The sequence below is a fragment of the Netta rufina genome (assembly GCF_964035555.1).
Source record: "Netta rufina genome assembly, chromosome: 16".
NCBI lineage: Eukaryota > Metazoa > Chordata > Aves > Anseriformes > Anatidae > Netta > Netta rufina.
This window is the reverse complement of record NC_140140.1, coordinates 11,088,098-11,104,996: the sequence shown is the minus strand read 5'-3', so window position 1 is coordinate 11,104,996 and position 16,899 is coordinate 11,088,098. Positions and strand designations below refer to the sequence as shown.

Here is a 16,899-nt window from a genome sequence, read left to right as displayed (position 1 = left end):
CCTTCTGCTCCTTGGAGAATGGGGGGAATGCACAAATGAGGGCCGGATTTAGCTCTTGGATCCACATGAAACGTCCCCGTGCCGCCTGCTCCCTTCCTTCGTGCTCGGCCTCTTGGCATGGGAGTGGAAGCGGTGCGCACGAGGAGATCAGGGGAGCAGAGGCAGCATGCAGCAGGCAGAGCCGCAAACACAATGCGGGCGAAACAAAGAGCGGGGCTGTGTTTACTGCCTCCCTGGTGCCATTCACGTCTGCTAGGAGCTGGTTTCCTCTTTTCATGAGCCTCTTGACCCGCAGATCCCTCTCCTCAGCAGCCCCAGAGCCCCACGCCTGGATCCGACTGCCTCTTCAGATCAAGCCAGCAACACACATCGGACACAAAGAGCCCGGGCTGTGTGTTCACCTCGAGGCTTTAAGCTCCTTGTGCTGGCCCCTGGGGCTCGTGTTTGTTTTCCAAGCCCTGAGGACAACAGGCGTGCTCTGGAAGTCCACACAAACAGAGCGCCTGAAGGCTGCGGGCCCCAGGCCTGCCCCATCCTATGGGAAGTGCCCTTGGCCCTGTCAGGGAGGGCCAGCAGCCCAAAAACCCCACACACAAGCCTGGCAAAATGAGGAACTCGTGCAGGAGCCTGCCAGAAGAAGAGCATGAGCCTGATGGAAGAAGGGCAGCATTGTTGGCCCTGGCTGAGACACCCGGTCCCACAACAATGGCTTTGGAGAGAGGTGCTGTGACTGGGAAACCCCAAAGGGTTTTATAGCATGCCGGTTGTAGTTGATTTTCAAGCCCCCCCTTTCTCCAGGCCCAGCCTGTGTTACAGTGAGCGTGGGGCCTCGCTCTGCATTCATCTCCTCAGCTGGGCCTCGGGGCACAGAGGTGTGAAGCAGTAGCTCGAGGGCAGGCTTCAGAAACAGCACCCCGAAGGGCATGAGGCAGGGAACCTCCGGGCCTGCTTTCTGCAGCCAGCACGACCTGAAATCCCGCTGCTCAGCCAGATGGAGGCACAAATGGGGGAAATTCCTCCCGTGTGCCATGCCCGGCCCTGCAGGAGCTGGGCAGCTCAAGATGACCCCACTACTGCTGCTTGGAGCCCAAGCACATCCAACCCACACTCCTGTGCCTTTCACAACCCCACAGAGTTTTAAGCTTCTCCATCAGCTGGCCGATAGCCTTCAGAGATGAGCAGTGGCTGTAATTGATTCATCAAGGCTCCCGTTAATTTGTTTTTACTCAATTGTGGAAACGCAGTTGATTCCCAGTTATCGTGCTCTGGAGTCAAGCTTCCTTTAGGTAATTTGCAGCGTAGCCTACATATGTGTAAGAAACGTATCGCCATCGTGTTTTTAATTAAAACGCGTACGGTAATACCAAAAGGAGAGAGGGGGAGGAAGGGAGGGAACCCAGATTAAGTTTTTAATTGTTTTAATAGTGAGAGTTGGTTCAGGGAGAACAGGGCATATTGGTTTCCTTGGAAACATTGGCAATGTATTAGCTGTATAAAACCGAGCATAAAAGATTTGCGAAAGTGAAGCCTTTAGGTTTTAACTGATATAACTAGTTTCATTTGGAAAATTGGCTTCACACGTGGCCCTTGGAGTCCCCAAAAGGGGTCTTCTCTGGAGCCTCAGGATTCACCATTTCACAGGTCCCCATTAGAGGTCTAAAATGGCAATAACAACAAAAAGCCTTCAACAAGTCGATATCCTTGATTCATACGCTTTAATTAGGTGTGCCCCAAAGTTCTCTTTGTGGAGAGCAGTACGAGGCTCAGGCGAGACCACGTGATTTGAGGACGAAGTATAACAATTTGGCTTTTTAAATATTCCAGTAAAAATAAAGATTATTACCAACATAGCAGTACATAATGCTGCATGCACACCCTGTGTTGTTTTTATTGTATGCAACATTTTCCCAGTAGTATGTGACAAGCTGTGGCCAGCTTCAATTTAAGTAGCCGGCCTGGCCTCGTGCCATGTGTTCAGTGCCTCTCGTTTTCCTGGTGCAGCTCCCAGGAAATGTGGTGCCGCCAGGAAGGATGCAGCACCTGAGGACTGGGGCTATCACGGCCCCAAGGCACCTGGAGGCACACGGCCATGCTTCAGCATTGTCCTCCCACCGACTTCGCCATTTCATTTTTGTTCTCTTTAAAACTCAAGCTCGCAGTTTTGCAGTGGGAAATAACGGCTTGGGTGGGAGCACCCAGGTGGGATGGGAACAACCGCTGTGGGTATGGGCAGCTCACCTCTGAGCCCAGGCTGTGCGGAGGTGGTGTGGCTGGGACAAAAACGCTGCTGGAGCACATTTAAACAAAAGGGAGGGGAGAGGCATGCAGCTATGGGCCCGGATGGAGCGTTTTGGACTCTCAGAGGACGGGCGGCTCGGTTTTAGCGTGTCAGACGGATCGCTCGGCTGAAATCATTTCAGCAGCTGAGTAAATAGTTACGGAAAAGGCCTTTTGGGGAGCGCTGCTGGTTCAGGACCCTCCCTGTCCCCCAGTGTTGCCGCTTGTTTGTGTCACTGTCCCTCTGGTGCCGCAGCTCCCAAGTTGGCTTTGGCAGGAGACGACGCCGAGCGTGGGGCTAGGCCGCCCGCGTGGCCGGCACACAGAGGCCGAGTTCTGTGCCCACCCGTGAGCGAGGGCCCTGGGTGGCTCCGTGTGGCTCAGCCAGGGCCAGGGGCCGAGCCCAGCAGTGGCCCAGCCCCAGCGCCCCCACCCCTGGGTGCTGGGGGCACAGGAGGTGTTGAGGTCGTGCCCTGCAGCACCTCACACGCGTGTGTGTGCACGGCCCCAGGCACGGCCTTATGACCCCAAACGCTGCCAGCCGCGGCCTCAGCACCTCGCCTCCGCCCCCTCCGCGAAACCCCGGAGCGCGCCCCCGCCGCTGCCCCGCGCGCCCCCGCGGGCGCGGCCCCTTTAAGGCGGCGGCGCGGGAAGGCGCGAGCGGAGCCTTTGTCACGGCCCCGGGTCACCGCGCGGTCACGGCCCCGCCCCACGTGGACAGCCAGCCCGCGCGACGGCGGGGGGGCGGCGGCCCCGCCTCCCTGCGCTGATTGGCTGCCCGGAGCCCGGCGGCCCGGCCGCCTCGCTTGTCATTGGCTGAGCTGTCGCACGCGGAGGGGGCGGGGCCAGGCCCGCCCGTGACACCGCGCGCCGTCTGGGGCCGCCCCCGCGGCGTCTGGGGGATTTAAAGGGGCAGCGCCCGCGGGGCGGGGGGCGCCCAGCGGAGCTCGGGGCAGCCGGGGCAGGGGCGGGGGACTCAGGGGGGTCCTGGGGGGCCGCTCCGTGTCCCCGCATGGCTGGGCTGGGGGTGCCCACCCCTTGCTCTCCGGGCTGTTCAGAGCCCCCCAGGTGCCCGGGCAGGGCTGGAGGGTCTGTGTGTCTGTCTGTCTGTGTGTCTGGCTGCCCGGTGTGCTGGCACCGCATGCCTTGGCTGATCTCGGGGTGTTTTGATGCTCTCCCCCAGCGCTGTCTGATTTTACACCCGCCACCTGCTTTTGCTCCTCTTGGTTTTGGGGTCGAGGGGATGAGCTGTGCCCACTGGGGCTGTGAAGGCGCAGGGGGATGGTGCTCAGGGCCTCCTGCTTCCTGCGGGGTGAACGTGGGCCAGGTCTCCCCGAGCCCTGAAGCCTCACGTCTGGTCCCCACTGAGGCAGAAGGAGGAACGTGCTGGTGGCTTCCACTGGTGGCTTCCACAAGCACGTGCATTGCAAACCAACGCCCGTTGAGGTTTCGTGCCCCTGACTGGGCACACCACTAGCCACATGGGCCCCAGCCCAGTGTGGGGCTGTGCAGGGAGGGAGAGAGCACCGGGGGGCTGCTGAGGGCCACTGGGCTCCTGTCCCAGTGCCACCATCCTGCCCCAGCCCTGGGGAGAGAAAAGGGGCCAGGGCTCAAAGGGGGGACATGAGGGAGAGGGGTCGGAGAGAGAAAGTGCCACGGGGCACGGCCAGTGGGCAGAGTGGCAGGGAAGACGCAGGTGGGCATTTGGGATCACTTCAGGTGGATTCGTGTTTGCAGTAGGTTATTAATACGTATCGCATGGGATGAAGTCTCAGAAGGAAACGCGTCTGATGTTCCAGACAACAATGAGGGCTCGTCTACTGAGGAATTAATTCAGAATAGCTGCTGTGCTTTAAATCATACCTGAGATTAATCTGTGCTGACTTTCAAAGGGAAACAAGAAACTGGCGAGCATCTGTGTCCCTGCCCAGCATTGTTCTCTATCACCGCAGAGATCTCGTTACAATTGTCAGGGAGAAAATCCCAGTTCCTGGTACCAAACAGTTAAAAAATAAATAAATAAAGACTTTAGTAACCAGAAAGTAGAAACCGTGTCTGGAATTGTTCGAAATAAGGCTTGCTTGAAAATAAATATAGAATTATTCACCATGGTAACTATTGCCCTATTGCGTTAGCGCGTATCGATTTAACATTAATCCAAAGACTAATGCTGTGAAATATTTGGGCTCCTTAATGGACAACTGTTTAGTTAACAAATCTTTGGGGAGTTGTTGAATTTTTTGTTTTGTTTTTCTTTAGATCTCCGCAACCACTTTGGGCAGGAGATGATTTGACTCTTAGGGTTACTTATTTCTAATATGGATCTCTCTTCCCAATTACGTTTATGAATTTATCCTTAGCGTTGCACTACAGTGATTATGCAGGGTCATTCAAATCTTTAACTAACGCTCAAGTGCTGCTGTGAGGAATAAAAGCACAGACACCAACGTGACTGCACAGGCAAACGAGCGGCTGCTGGTGTGGCAAGCGGCGAGATGATGTTACAGCCCCGAGTACCCAGAGCAGAGCGAAGTGTCTTGGTCCGAGGACCTCAAATCTTGTGAAAGCTCCCCTGGGTCCCTCCCTTTCCACCCCGCAGAAGGAGGTGAGGTGCAGAGAGCTGCCCCGGCTCACCCTGGGAGCTGGAGAAGCAGGAAGCGCCGCTCTCGCGGTGCCCACGCGCTTCCTGGAGCCAGCAGCGGCGCCTCTAGGGAGAACATAAAAAGAAACTGAGAAAAGCTCAGCGGTGACAGGACGCAGGTGCCAAAACCGACAAAAGTTGGTGTCCAGAAGTGTCGCACCAGCCAGGTAGCGCTCGGTGCTTGGTACAGAAGAAGCTCGGAAAAATTGCAGCGGGTTGGAGGGTGGGTAGCGTCGGTCCAGGAACAGGATAAGTCAGTTAAAGTGAGCTGATGTACTCTAATTTTTACAAGCCCATCTGGGATGACTTTAATTATTTGTTCTTAAATCATGGTGGAAAAATGCTGATTGTTCTTACAGCCATGTGAGTCGTTCAGATGAAATGGGTTAGTGGTAAACAGCGCATTTTTAAACCAGCATCGACTTGCAAACAGTTATTTTTCTTTTCTCTTTTTTCTTTTTTTTTTCAGGAGGGCTAGGACGATGTGTGGACTTGCATCGGCCTGCATCTGAAACTGGAGCCTCCCTCCACCAAAGCTCAGCAAACTTGTAAAAACTGCCCCTGAACCAGCAGGCTGATTCACAGTGAGGGCGGACGCCTTGCAGCGGGCGCTCAGCCCAGGGCTTCTCCTGCCCGCCCGCCCTGACCCCTCTGCTTGTGCCTGGGTGGCCGGGTGAAGCCCTGGGGGATGCAGAAGGCACCCGGGATGGAGAGAGGACACAAAATCCTGTAGTCAGGCCTTGGACATGACACTAAAGAAGAATGTATTACTTATAGTTGCATTCGCGTCCTTATGATCATTTTAGGACGGGCCGCGTCTGTGTCTTAAAATGTCAGAAAATATCTGAAATGTTGGGGTTGGGTCTCTGATACTCAGTCGCCATTTGCTTTACAACGACACCACCGTGACTCCAGCTGAATAATAACAGCGTGGGGCGGCACATGGCGCTGTCTGAGGTGGGTGCACGGCCCAGGTGGCTGCGTGCGCCTCGCTCTGCCCTGGCTGGCCCTCCCGAGGTGACCAGGCCCTCGGCCCGCTCCTCGCCTCCTCACACAGCATTTCTAGAAATTTGCCTGGCACGAGAGAAACTGCAATTTCAGTACCAAGTGGAAGGGACGAAGCCCAAAGGCAGGTGAGCGTCACTCCTCCCACGCCACGGATAAGGAAAGCGAAGCCGGGAGCGGGATATAAAAATAGGGTTGGAAGTGCTTCATTCCCGCTCCTCGCGTAGGTTTTTTTCCAGGTAATTTTTGGCAAGCCGCTTCTCCTGGACGCTCCCTGTGCCTGCCACGACTGATGGCAGTCACGGCCATGATTTCTTTCCCAGCACCTCGCCACAGCCTGGGGAGGAGCCGAGCGGGCCCCGAGCCCCCTAACACCCGCCCGTGCTCCCCACGGGCTGAGGCTGCCGCCTGCGGAGTGAGCTCCAGGAGGGGCTTCCAGGGGGGCTTCCACATCACTCCCCGGGCTCCTGGGCTTCGGCAGCGCCTCCGAGCAGCGCCGGGGAGCCAAACCTCGAAGCTCACTTCCACCCAAGAGGCGCGATCCTCCGCCGTGGCTCCTGCGGATTAGTAAGCGCTGGGAGTTACCATCTGGCGGGTGGCAAGGAGTAAAAGATTAAACAACCTGGCAATTCCTCGTTCTTCCTCTCTGGGCGTTTTCTCAGGACCAGACGGGGCCTCCGGAGGCTTTGTGAAGCGCAGGCGCTTGCTTAGCGTTGGTTTGTAAATAATCGTGGAGAAAGAAAGGCGATTTTTGGGGAGGGGAATCAAAATCGAAGCTTCCCCGTGAGCAAAGCGGTGCCAGACTTGGCACCATCCGTCCACCTCCGGCTTTGCACAGGGGTCGGGGTTTCCATGGGGCGCACTCGGCCCCCTCAGTGCAGTCCTGGGGGCTCCGTCCCCGACCCTAAATCCCGGCTGGGGGGGCTCACGGGGAGAGGGCAGCCCAGGAAGGTGCCGGGGCTGTCTGCACCTCCCGGGAGCTGTGTTCACCCAGCAGCAGCTCCTTCACCCCAGCACTGCGAGGCTGCTTCCAGCGTTTGCGTTATAACCCCCCCGTTTCCTCAGGTTCATTTCCCCTAAAAAAAAAAAAAAAAAGGAAAAAAAAAGAAAAAAAGAAGGTTTGACTACACCTCGGCACACCGAGCCCTCGGGGGAGGGATGAAGTTTTTCCCTTTTACCTCGCTGGAAGCAGCCGGGCTCCATTCCCGGGCTGACCGAAAACCACCCAAAATCCGCGCGTTTTGGGGTCCGCGGGAGCAAACATCGCGGCGAGCCCCCCCCCCCGCCCCTAAAACCCGCATTTTTTCCCCCAAATCCCCCGGTCGCCTCGTCGGGACCCTCCCAGGGGGGGGTCCCCCGGGGAGGCTGCGGCTCGGGGGGGGGGGGGCTCGGGGCGAGCGGGGCCCTGGGGGGGGGTTACGGGGAGAGGGGGGGGGCGGGGAGGGGGGGGGCGGCGCGAGGGGCAGCCCCCGTCTGGCGCTGACGTCACGGGGCCCGCCCGCGGCTGGCGGCGGCCGCGGGGCCGTGAATGAGCCGCGAGGGGGGGGGGGAAGAGGGAGGGAGGGAGGGAGGGAGGAGAGGGGCGGGCAGCGATCGCATCGCACCCCCCCCCGGGGAGAAAAAAAAAAAAAAATTAAAAAAAAAATAATTAATTAAGCGCAGAAGGAAAACGAGCGCTCGCCGGGCAGCCGCCCCCAGCGGCCCAGCGGCAGCGGAGCGGAGGGGGCTCGGCGGGGCCGTGCCGTGCCGGGCCGTGCCGCTGCGGGGGGGGGGGGCGCTGCGCCGCGCCGGGTTTTTTATTTCCAATTTTTGCTCGCAGCTGCATTGCCCTCCCCCCGGCTCCCCCCCCCACACACACCCCCCCCCCCCCGCGCCGAGGAGGAGCCCCGGCTTTATGTGGTGCTGCCCGGAGAGCGCTCGGCGGCCGGGAAGTTCTTTGTGTCGCCGTCGCCTTCTTTTTTTTTTTTTTTTTTTTTTTAATTTTTTATTTCTCTCCCCCCCCCCCCCCCCCCCCCCCCTTTTTCCTTCTCTCTTCTCTCTCTCTCTCTCTCTTTTTTTTTTTTCTTTTTTTTTTAAATGTATAACTTAATGGGTCTGAACAGCACGGCCGTAGCTCTTCAGCCCAATGTGTCCTGCACATGCAACTGCAAAAGGTCTTTGTTCCAGAGCATGGAGATCAGTAAGTGCCCGGCCGGCCGGGGGGGGCCGCAGGGGGGGCGAGGGTGCAAGGGGCGAGTGTGCGAGGGGTGAGGGTGCGAGGGGGGCAGCGTGCATTGAGTGTGCACGCGTGGGGGGGGGGGCTGCACGCGTGGGGTGTTCACGCATGGGGGGTGCAGGGCTGTGGGTGCACGCGTGGGGGGGGTGCCACGCGGGGCTGGTGCCGCTCGTGGCGGGGGGGGACACTCGTGGGAGGTGACCGGGGGAGGCGACACGCGTGGCCCCGGGGCCACCCCGGCCCCGCCGCCTCCCACCCCTCGCGTTCCCTCCTGGCCGCCCCCCGAGCCGCTCCCGTCTGTGCCGGGGGGCCCCGAGCCCCCTCCCGGGGAGCCGTGCCCGGTTGTGCCCACCCGGCTTTAGGAGCTCCGGGGAGCAGCGAGGACAGCGCCTGCCCTCCGTGGCCACCGCCGCCCGGCTGCCGCTCGCCCTCGCCCCAGTGGCCAGGAAGGAGCCGGAGCTGGGGGGGAGCCGTGCGGGGCTGGGCAGCGGGGCTCAGCCGCCTTCTGGGCTGCCTCCAGCAGGGGAAGGCTTTGGGGGCGTCCCGGGCTGGGTGTGGGACATCAGGCTGTACCCCTCCAAGCACCTCGCTGCGTGCCCAGGGCCCTAAACCCGATGCAAACTGACCCCAAACGAGAGCCCGGGGTAGGGGCTCGCTTCCTACACCCCCAGCATGAGGCTGGGGCAGGCTGGCTCCCGGTGGGTATAGGGGAAAGTCGGCTGAGCCGAGCCGTGCCAGCCCCTGGCAGCACAGACTTTGCCCCGTTACCTCCGGCAGGGTTGCAGAGCGCTGTGTTAGGGCCGGCATCCGTCCCTGGCTATTTGGGGTGCCTTTCGGCCGGTGCTCCCTGCCCGCACCTCATCCCCTTGCAGCCCTGCTCCCTTCAGGTGGCCGCGGCCCGGGGAAGCTCCGCGGGTGCTCGCACACCGCTACGGAAACGTGTTCCTGCCCAATCCTCGCACCAACCATCCCCTTTGTACCGGCTGCACATTTAATCTTGATTTAATCTCATTCGTGTTCAGACAAAACTAAGCTGGATTTGCCTGATTTTATTAACACTGCCGGGACTGAATAGACCATTATTCTTCCCTGACTCGAGCAGGCCGGGCTAGGCGTGCATACCAATGGCAGCGTGTAAATAATGAAGATACAGTGCTTTTCTCTGTCAGATACAGTTCTTGCCTCTGTCAGCCTCAGCCAGCACGAGCTGTGTCCCACGCAGTTACAGGAGCACAGCCTTGGCCCCGGGTCTGAGCGAGGTTCGTGGGTACGGTGAAAGTTGGGGATTGGAACGGGCAGCGCCTTTTGGAGGAAAACCTTCGCTCCCAGCCCGCTGGCGTGAGGGTTTGTTGGAAGCTCTCCGGCTTTTCCATTTTGTGCTCGGACCTTGCAGCGAGAGCGTTTTGGTGTTGGTCTTCTTTTTCTCAGCATGGGACCGGCCCGGTGGGAGGCAGGTGCCCGGGCTGGGTGCTGTGTGTGTGCCACCCCGGGGATGTGGGGGGCACCCCAGGACCCCACAGGGTGCCTCTTTTTGGAGCCGGACGGGCCCCAAGCCCCTGGAGCAGGCTGCTGTCAGCCGGCCTGTCCCTGTCACCTCCCGGAGCCCGGCACCCAGCTCCATCGCCGCTGCTCTTTCTCCCTTCATTTCAGATAGGTTTTGTCGCTGCCGGTGCCTTGATGGGGCTGTGGGGGCGTTGTGGGGGCCGTGACCCCATCGCCCCCTCCGTCTGGCTTCGGTGGGGAGGGCAGAGCTGAACCTCCCTGGGAGAAATTCGTTTTACAGCGTTGCTCCCCTCAGATGCCTTGATTTGTATTTACCTTTTCAATAGGACTTCGAGGGAACCTCTGGGCAGCTACCACCAGATGCTCTGTCATTTCCCAGCCCAAAGTTACCACGCCGGCACGTTTCGGGAAAGTGGCAGAGCTGTAAACTCTCCTAATTTAACCCTCTAATTAGGTTAACCGTGCAACTGATCCCCAAAACTATTTCTTCGCAGGCTTTGCTCCGCGCGGCGGGCTGCGGCGCGGCGGCAGCAGCTGGACCCTGCGCGGCTCCCGGATTAGGATTAGGATTAAGCCGGGGGGGGTGTTTGGGAAGGGAGCCGGGGCCTGCCCTGGCCACGCCGTGGTGCCGACGGTGCTGGGCAGCCAGACGTCTGCGGCAGTGGTCGCTAATCGCCTCGGCGGGGTGACGGAGGTCAGGGGTGAGCTGCGCGTCGGAAGAGTCCGTAAATAACTAATTATTTGGTGCGGCGGCGTGCCTGCCTCCCCGCCAGCTCCCTGCTCACCCGCAGCGGGCAGCACAGCCGGCTGGGTTTTCCAGCATCCCGCGGCTGCTGTCCCTCTCCATCCAGCCCCAGCGGCGGGGACCTGACCCGTGCCAGGGCTGCTTCGTGCCCCAGGGGGGTTTCAGAGGGGCTGAGGTGCCAGGGCAGGGCTGGGACGGTGCAGGGAGCTGAGAGGTTCCTCAGAGGTCCTGCAGAGGTCTGGCTTCTGTGCTGGCCCTAGCCAAGGAGCTGGCGGGGGGCGAGGTGTTGGGGGGCCGAGCGAGCGGACAGGGAGGTTTCTGTCCGAGGCTTTGAGGTTTTCACATTCTTCGGTTTAATAACAAACCAAATTTGCTGGCGGCTCGAGCAGGGATCGTGCTCCTTTCCACTTCGGGCTGCTTTTTTGGCAGCTCTTTTCTCCCCTGACACCACATCAGTGGCAGTTCCAGGCTCTTTCAGGACTGCATAATACACATTCACTTCTTTTTTCCTCCCCCCTTCGAGCTTTCCCCCAGGAGAAGCACCCGCAGGGAAGCCGGGGCTGCCACCGGCCCCTTAGCCGGCTGCAGAGCGTTTTCACAAAGCATGCTCGGGTTGTGGCTCTCGGTTTGACTTCAGCCAAACCCAGGAGAATCCCGTGTGTCCCTGGCTGCCTCCCCATCCACGCCGAGCACTGCCTCTCGCCCAGGGCAGCATCACTGGGTGCACCCCCGCAGCACCGTGCCCGGGGCGCGCTCCCACCGTCACCCCCGGCTGGGGCAGCGCCGGGGTCGTAAAGGCAGGGTTGGTTTTGTGCCCTCGAGCAGCGATGTAATCGGAGCGTTTTATAACCAGGGTTGAATGGCAGAATTAAAAGACGCAGAGGAGGAAATGGGAGGAAAAATAGTCTGCTTTTTTTTTTTTTTCCTTTTTTTTTTTTTTTTTCTTCTCCCCTGGGTGAACACCTGGATCGCGTTGCACGGCGCAGCACTGGCGAGGCGGGTCGCAGCCCCGCGACACCCGCGCTCAGAGGCGCCTGGAATCATGCATAATGCAGCACGGAAACACGAGCTGGCTAATGCCTCCTCTTCCCTCGGCATCAGGGTGTATTCGGGAGGGTGTCTGACACAGTAAGTCCTGTTAGGCTGTGTCTGAAGGAGGTGCATCTCCTCCGCCCCCTGAATGAGCCCCTGGCTTGCCTTCCTTTCACCCAGTGTTGTGCTTTCAGATCCTGCCTGCGAGAGCGCTGGCATTGAGGAGTGTGTAACATGCTGCACCCCTCCTGCTTTCCTTCAAGCCTAGAGCTCCCAAGGTGGGGTCTGACCCCCCCCAAAGAAATTTTCAGGGTGCTGAATGAGCCTCACAAGTGCTGCTTGCTTTGCAGATGGAGAGAGGAATACCTACAAGCACACCTTCCCTCTGCTTATTTATTTCTGTTCGCTGTTCCTCACCAAATGTGCTAATATTTTTAGCTTTCCGGGGCTGAGAGTTGGCGGTTAGATAAATCCAGCTTTAGAATGAATTTGTAAACCTAAATTATAAATGGATAGACGTGAGGAGACCTTTCCAGGGGAAGTACCAAAATACACGGTGTCACTAATAGGCGGTAATTAGAGTCCAGCTCCTTTCCTGAGTAACTCGCCGTGCAGTCATGTCTGTTGGTCTTGTTTCAGGTAACAGCAACCGTCAGAATTTGGTAACTCTAATTAGCCAAGAAAGGTCATTTATTTGCAATGGCTTTTCATTTTCAAACCCGACTGCCGCCTTGCTTCCTGCAGGGAGATCCGTGCGTGGTGTGCAGTTTATCTAATCAGATCCTTCGGGTTCCCTGATAGCGTGCATCTCCTGGTGGCTGATTACATGCGAGGTAATAAAACCTGGCTGGGCAGCTCGCGGGGAGAGCCGTGCAAGGGCCACTTTGCCGCAATTAGCTAGAAACTTTGTTCACACCGTGAGCACACTCCCAGACGTCCATAAAGCAAAGGACTCATTAGTGGTGCTGGGGATGTTTTTCGCGGTGCTCATCCCGTCTGCGGGGCGAAATTGCCGCCTGATTATTTTATAATTCTTTCAGGTGGCGGAAGGCAGGTGGCTTGGCAGGTCCTAGGTGAGGAGACACGGCGGGGATCGGCCCTGCGGAGGCACTGCTTGCGCTGCACCAGGATTTGGGGGCAGGATTCGCCTCCATGGGGCCAGGATGTGATCCTATCCTGCCTCTCTGCCCTTTGGAGCCAGTCCCACGGGCTGCTGCATCCCTGCTGCATCGCTGCGGGCTTGGCACTCCTCGGGGTGCAGGTCCACAGCACGGGCATTGTGCACGAGAGCTGCGTGCCTCTGAGCGCCGAGTTGTCAGTACCTGGAGAAGTGTTGGGGCAGGGTCTGTGTGTGTACGCAGGCACACACCCCTTGTGAAGTTAAGTGATTTAGCACTACAAGGAAATAGCTTAAAAAGAACTCGTTAAAGAAGTCATTGGTAACCAGAGAATGGAGTTTTTGGGTTTTGTTTTTTATTTTTTTGAAGCAGATGGATTTCAGTTGTAGAAGTTTATCGTCCAAATCAGAGGATTTGGGGAGCTATTGAGAGTAAGGAGAGCTTTGATGCTTTGGCAAGGAATACAGCTTCCAAGGCAGCACTTTGATCTGCATTTTAAATGCTTCTTTGTAATGACAGTTTCACAATTTCTTTTCTCATTTTAAGTCAGTTCTGCAGAGGTATGTTGTGAGAGAAAATAGTAACAGCGCACATTATTCCTGTCTGCTTTGCAGCCAGCTGGAACTTGTAGTTCATCCCAGATCTTTTGGCTACTATGGTAAATTTATGATTACACCAAAAAAAGAAATTAGCAGAGATGTTAAATATTATCAAAGCTTTGCAAATCTTTTGAAATATCTCCAGTGTGAAACCTAAGCTTGCATTAGCATTTCTGCTGCAGCACGTTGTACAGCATTTAGCTGAGCTCCCACCTAATGTTGCAGGTTCCTGACTTAGCTTTTTTTTCCACCTGGAAGGAGAGGTTCCCGTTCAGCACATGCATCCTTTTGGTCTGCTGTTGCACCCGAAGACCCTGAATCAGAAGCCTTCTGAAAAGAGCCTGCTGCTGCCATAGTGGTGCTGGTGGGAACCTTTTTCTTCCCCTTCTATCTGCTGCACATCCTCAGATAAACTCTGTGTGGAGGGAGGAGGTTGTCATCGCCTACATATTCTTATACAAGAGAGCTCGTTGCCTTACTTTATGTAGTAGGGATGGAGTAGGAGAGGGGTAAGAATTGAGAACGTTTATTAAGGTTTGTGTTTAAATCTCACGTAGCATCTTTCCTTCTTGTAGCCAGTTTGGGTTGGGTTTACCTCTCTTGGGCAGTGAGCGGCCTTAAGGACGAAGGACAAGCAGGCAAGTTTTCCCAAATTGATGCAGAGCTGTGTAGTCGCTCTTTTTGTCATGCTTTTGGCCTGTCCTGAGCACTGACTCCAGGGTGTTTGTGGCTGGGAGCTCTGCCCTGCACCAAGCTCAGCCGGTGTGTAGGAAGGCTGCCTGCTTCATCTGCAAGCTCGATGAGCCTGTGAAGTTGGGTCTTAGGTAAGTGCAAAGGGTAGCAGCACTGCAAGGTCTTACCAAACAGCATCGTGTTTAGCTTGCGTCCTTTTCCAAAATGCGGTGACTTTGTTCTGTTGGGTGCCATCCCTGTTACTGCATCCCTTGCTGCTGTGTGATGCTGGTGGGGCGGCTGCCAGGCGGCGTGGCCATGGGCCTTGCCGATGCAGCTGTAGCACAGATGCACTGGTGCATGTTGTGGGGGTCAGGACGGCACCGAGTCTCCCATCACCTTTCCATTTTTTACCTTAACACTTCCTTTTGAGCGTGTAAAGGAAGATAACATTGCTCAGGTTATAGCTGATACAGGACCCCCAATTTTCCCAAGTAATCAGACTTCTGATTCCCAGCTGATGCAAGACTAGGTTTACGCTCCGTGCAGAGCAGGGCATGGTTAGTCTATTTGTGGTATGTGGCAGTGTTGTCACCGGCTGTGGCATTACATAAAGATATCTTGCACATCTCCTGAAACTTGCCTCACAAGTTGTCAGTGTTGGTGGATGTCCACGGCCCTTTCAAGTGGCTCACACATTCGTGCTCGGCGCGTTCAGTCTCGCACATATCCTTAATAAAACGCCTCTGACTGCCTGATCTTTCCCTTGCAGCGTATATTCGGGATCATACACCCAGAAATGCGAGTGCTTTTGCACGTGTCAGTTCTGAGATCCGTTCACCAGGCCCTGCTCTTGCAGGCTGTGATGAGGAGCCATGCGCGCGGCGTTTTGCTGGCACGAGGCGCGCGCTGCAGCAGGTGCAGCAGCATTGCCCATTTCCCACGTCTGTGAGCCTGGCCCAGGCAGCCCAGCAAAGCACAATTCAGCCTTGGAGAAGGAGAGCCGGTTAACCCCCTGGCCTGGAACATACTGACAGTGAAAAGAGGCGCTTGCAGAGAAATCGATGCAACTTTTAAAGAATCACATGCAGGACGTGGTTTGGGGATTTTTTTCTGCTCTCTTCATCCTGCCCAATATGTTAAGTAGCTGGTTTGTTACTCTAACCCCCTACAAATGATTGTCAGTAATAATTCTGTAAAACTATGAATCAACTCTGCATGACTTTGTGCAAATAGACTGAGTAATTTCTTTGTTCTTTTCTTCTTACTTTGTAATTGGAGTCTGTAAAAGCCCAAAGGTTTGGTCTTGTGGAAAGCATGATTCATTTATTGGTGTCTGTGCCGACTAGTTATCTTTCAGTAATTCCAGAGTGCTGCTACAAGCCAAGAGTGATTCATACATGGCTAAGTGCACAAACAAATGGGGTCATGGCCATCTGCAGAAACTTTTCTAATCTATTTATGGTATCGGAGAAAGAAGTGGGTGTATTAAGGATGATGGAATAGGTGTCAATTACATTAGTGAATATAACCAGTTAAGTAACACTAACCATTACTCAAAAAACACATCTGTTCCTTGCTAAAGATCACTACAGGAGGTTCTGTTTAAATGCTAGCGTAGGTCTGGTACAAGAAAGGGATTGAGTGTCTAGCATGTTTCCTAAGGAACTCACCATCTGAACGGCTTTGGTAGTCTCCTCTGCCTTCCTTGAGATGCAGACGATAACGTGCACTGTGGTGTTTGTAGTAGCAAAGTCCTGGCCTTTGCTGTTGCAGACCTCAGCCATTATATCCTTTACATGCAGAATTTGGCTTAATCCATAATTAACGTGTGGCTCATGATGATTGATAGCATTTCTCATTTGCACATCATGCAGAATGGCTGCACGATGTCTCGGTAGGGATGGTGGTGGCCAGCTGGGCTGTCTCTCCTCCCAAATGCATCCTCAGTGCTTCTGAATCTCAGAGGGAAGGAGACCTGCATCTTATGAGGTGGCTTTCTTCTACCTCTGTGCCATTTTACTCATTGTGAGAATGAATTTTCCCCTCTGTGACTGATAACAAAAGCAGTTCTGGCTGCATCCGCTTCAGAATTGCTTTGTTCAGGTTTCGGTGTTTCGGTTTGGGTTAGGCAGCGTTTGCTTGTGCTGTGCACTTGGGTGCCTGAGTTGGCTGAGACCTGCACGGCACGTGGGGGCTTTGCACCTGAGATGAGCGTACCCAACCAGACCCTGTGCTTGCAGAGCCCGTGGTGCTTCAGAAACCTCTCGTGGCTGCGGAGGCGAGTGGATTGCAGTGAGCACTGCGAGATCTGGCCGTGGATGTTCCCCCGAGCCCCCAGGCCCTGCCATGCTTTTGCAGGCACCACTCAGGTGCTGCTGGTGTCTGGAGGACTCCAAGCACAGAGCTCCTGGACTTAGGTTTCTGTACACTGAATTTAAGCATCGGTGCTGGCCAAAAAGGTGGAAGAATTTGGCAACGTGACTTTGTTGTCCTTTGGCTGAAGCCAGGAAGGCTTTGACCATCCTGCTGCACTCACAGCATGTGCTCATGGAGGGGACCAGGACACGGATGTGCGTGGTGTGCTTCGGAGAGGGAAGTGACCCCGACTGCTGCCCACAGTACTGATGTGCCTCTTGTGATGGCTGAACCCCTTTCTTCTGCCCTTGCTTTATTTAAGTCAACAGATTGTGTAAGCTGCATGCTAGCTTTACCTGCAGGGCAAGTGGGAAGGGAGCCGTGCCATTTGGATGAGCTCCTGAAGACATCTAAGGGCTGAGCACCGAGACAGCGTTCCCAAGCCCCGCTCCCCACCACGTCCCTCTGAAGCCGCTCACCACTGCCGTCCATCCACCTGCAGCACTGCCCTGGATGATTCCTGGGAAATCGGTGTGCCCGTGGGGCTGTGTGCAGGGAGGGTGGGAGATTTCCCCCGTAGTGTTCCTGTTTCACACTCTGATTGTTGCGCTTCATGCTAGTAACAACACCAAATGCCCCAGAAGTGACGCTGTGCCCCCAGCCTCGCACACCTCACCTGTGCTGCCCTGCCTGCGGTGCTGCCGGTTGTGGAGCTGCCATTTCAAGGACAACAG

The 16,899-nt window shown here is 56.4% G+C and overlaps 1 protein-coding gene across 2 annotated transcripts in view; it reads left to right on the top strand.

Moving 5' to 3' along the window:
• Nucleotides 1–7,999: 7,999 nt before the first annotated feature.
• The window catches only part of PMEPA1 (prostate transmembrane protein, androgen induced 1), a gene marked incomplete at its 5' end in the record, with an annotated part of 37,583 nt that continues 28,683 nt past the window's right edge, over nt 8,000–16,899 (top strand). The window contains one exon of one of the 2 annotated variants that reach the window (XM_084296426.1): nt 8,000–8,102. In XM_084296426.1, the coding sequence (XP_084152552.1) occupies nt 8,000–8,102 (103 nt within the window). The remainder of the gene's footprint in view (nt 8,103–16,899) is intronic. The other variant, XM_084296427.1, reaches the window with a different exon arrangement.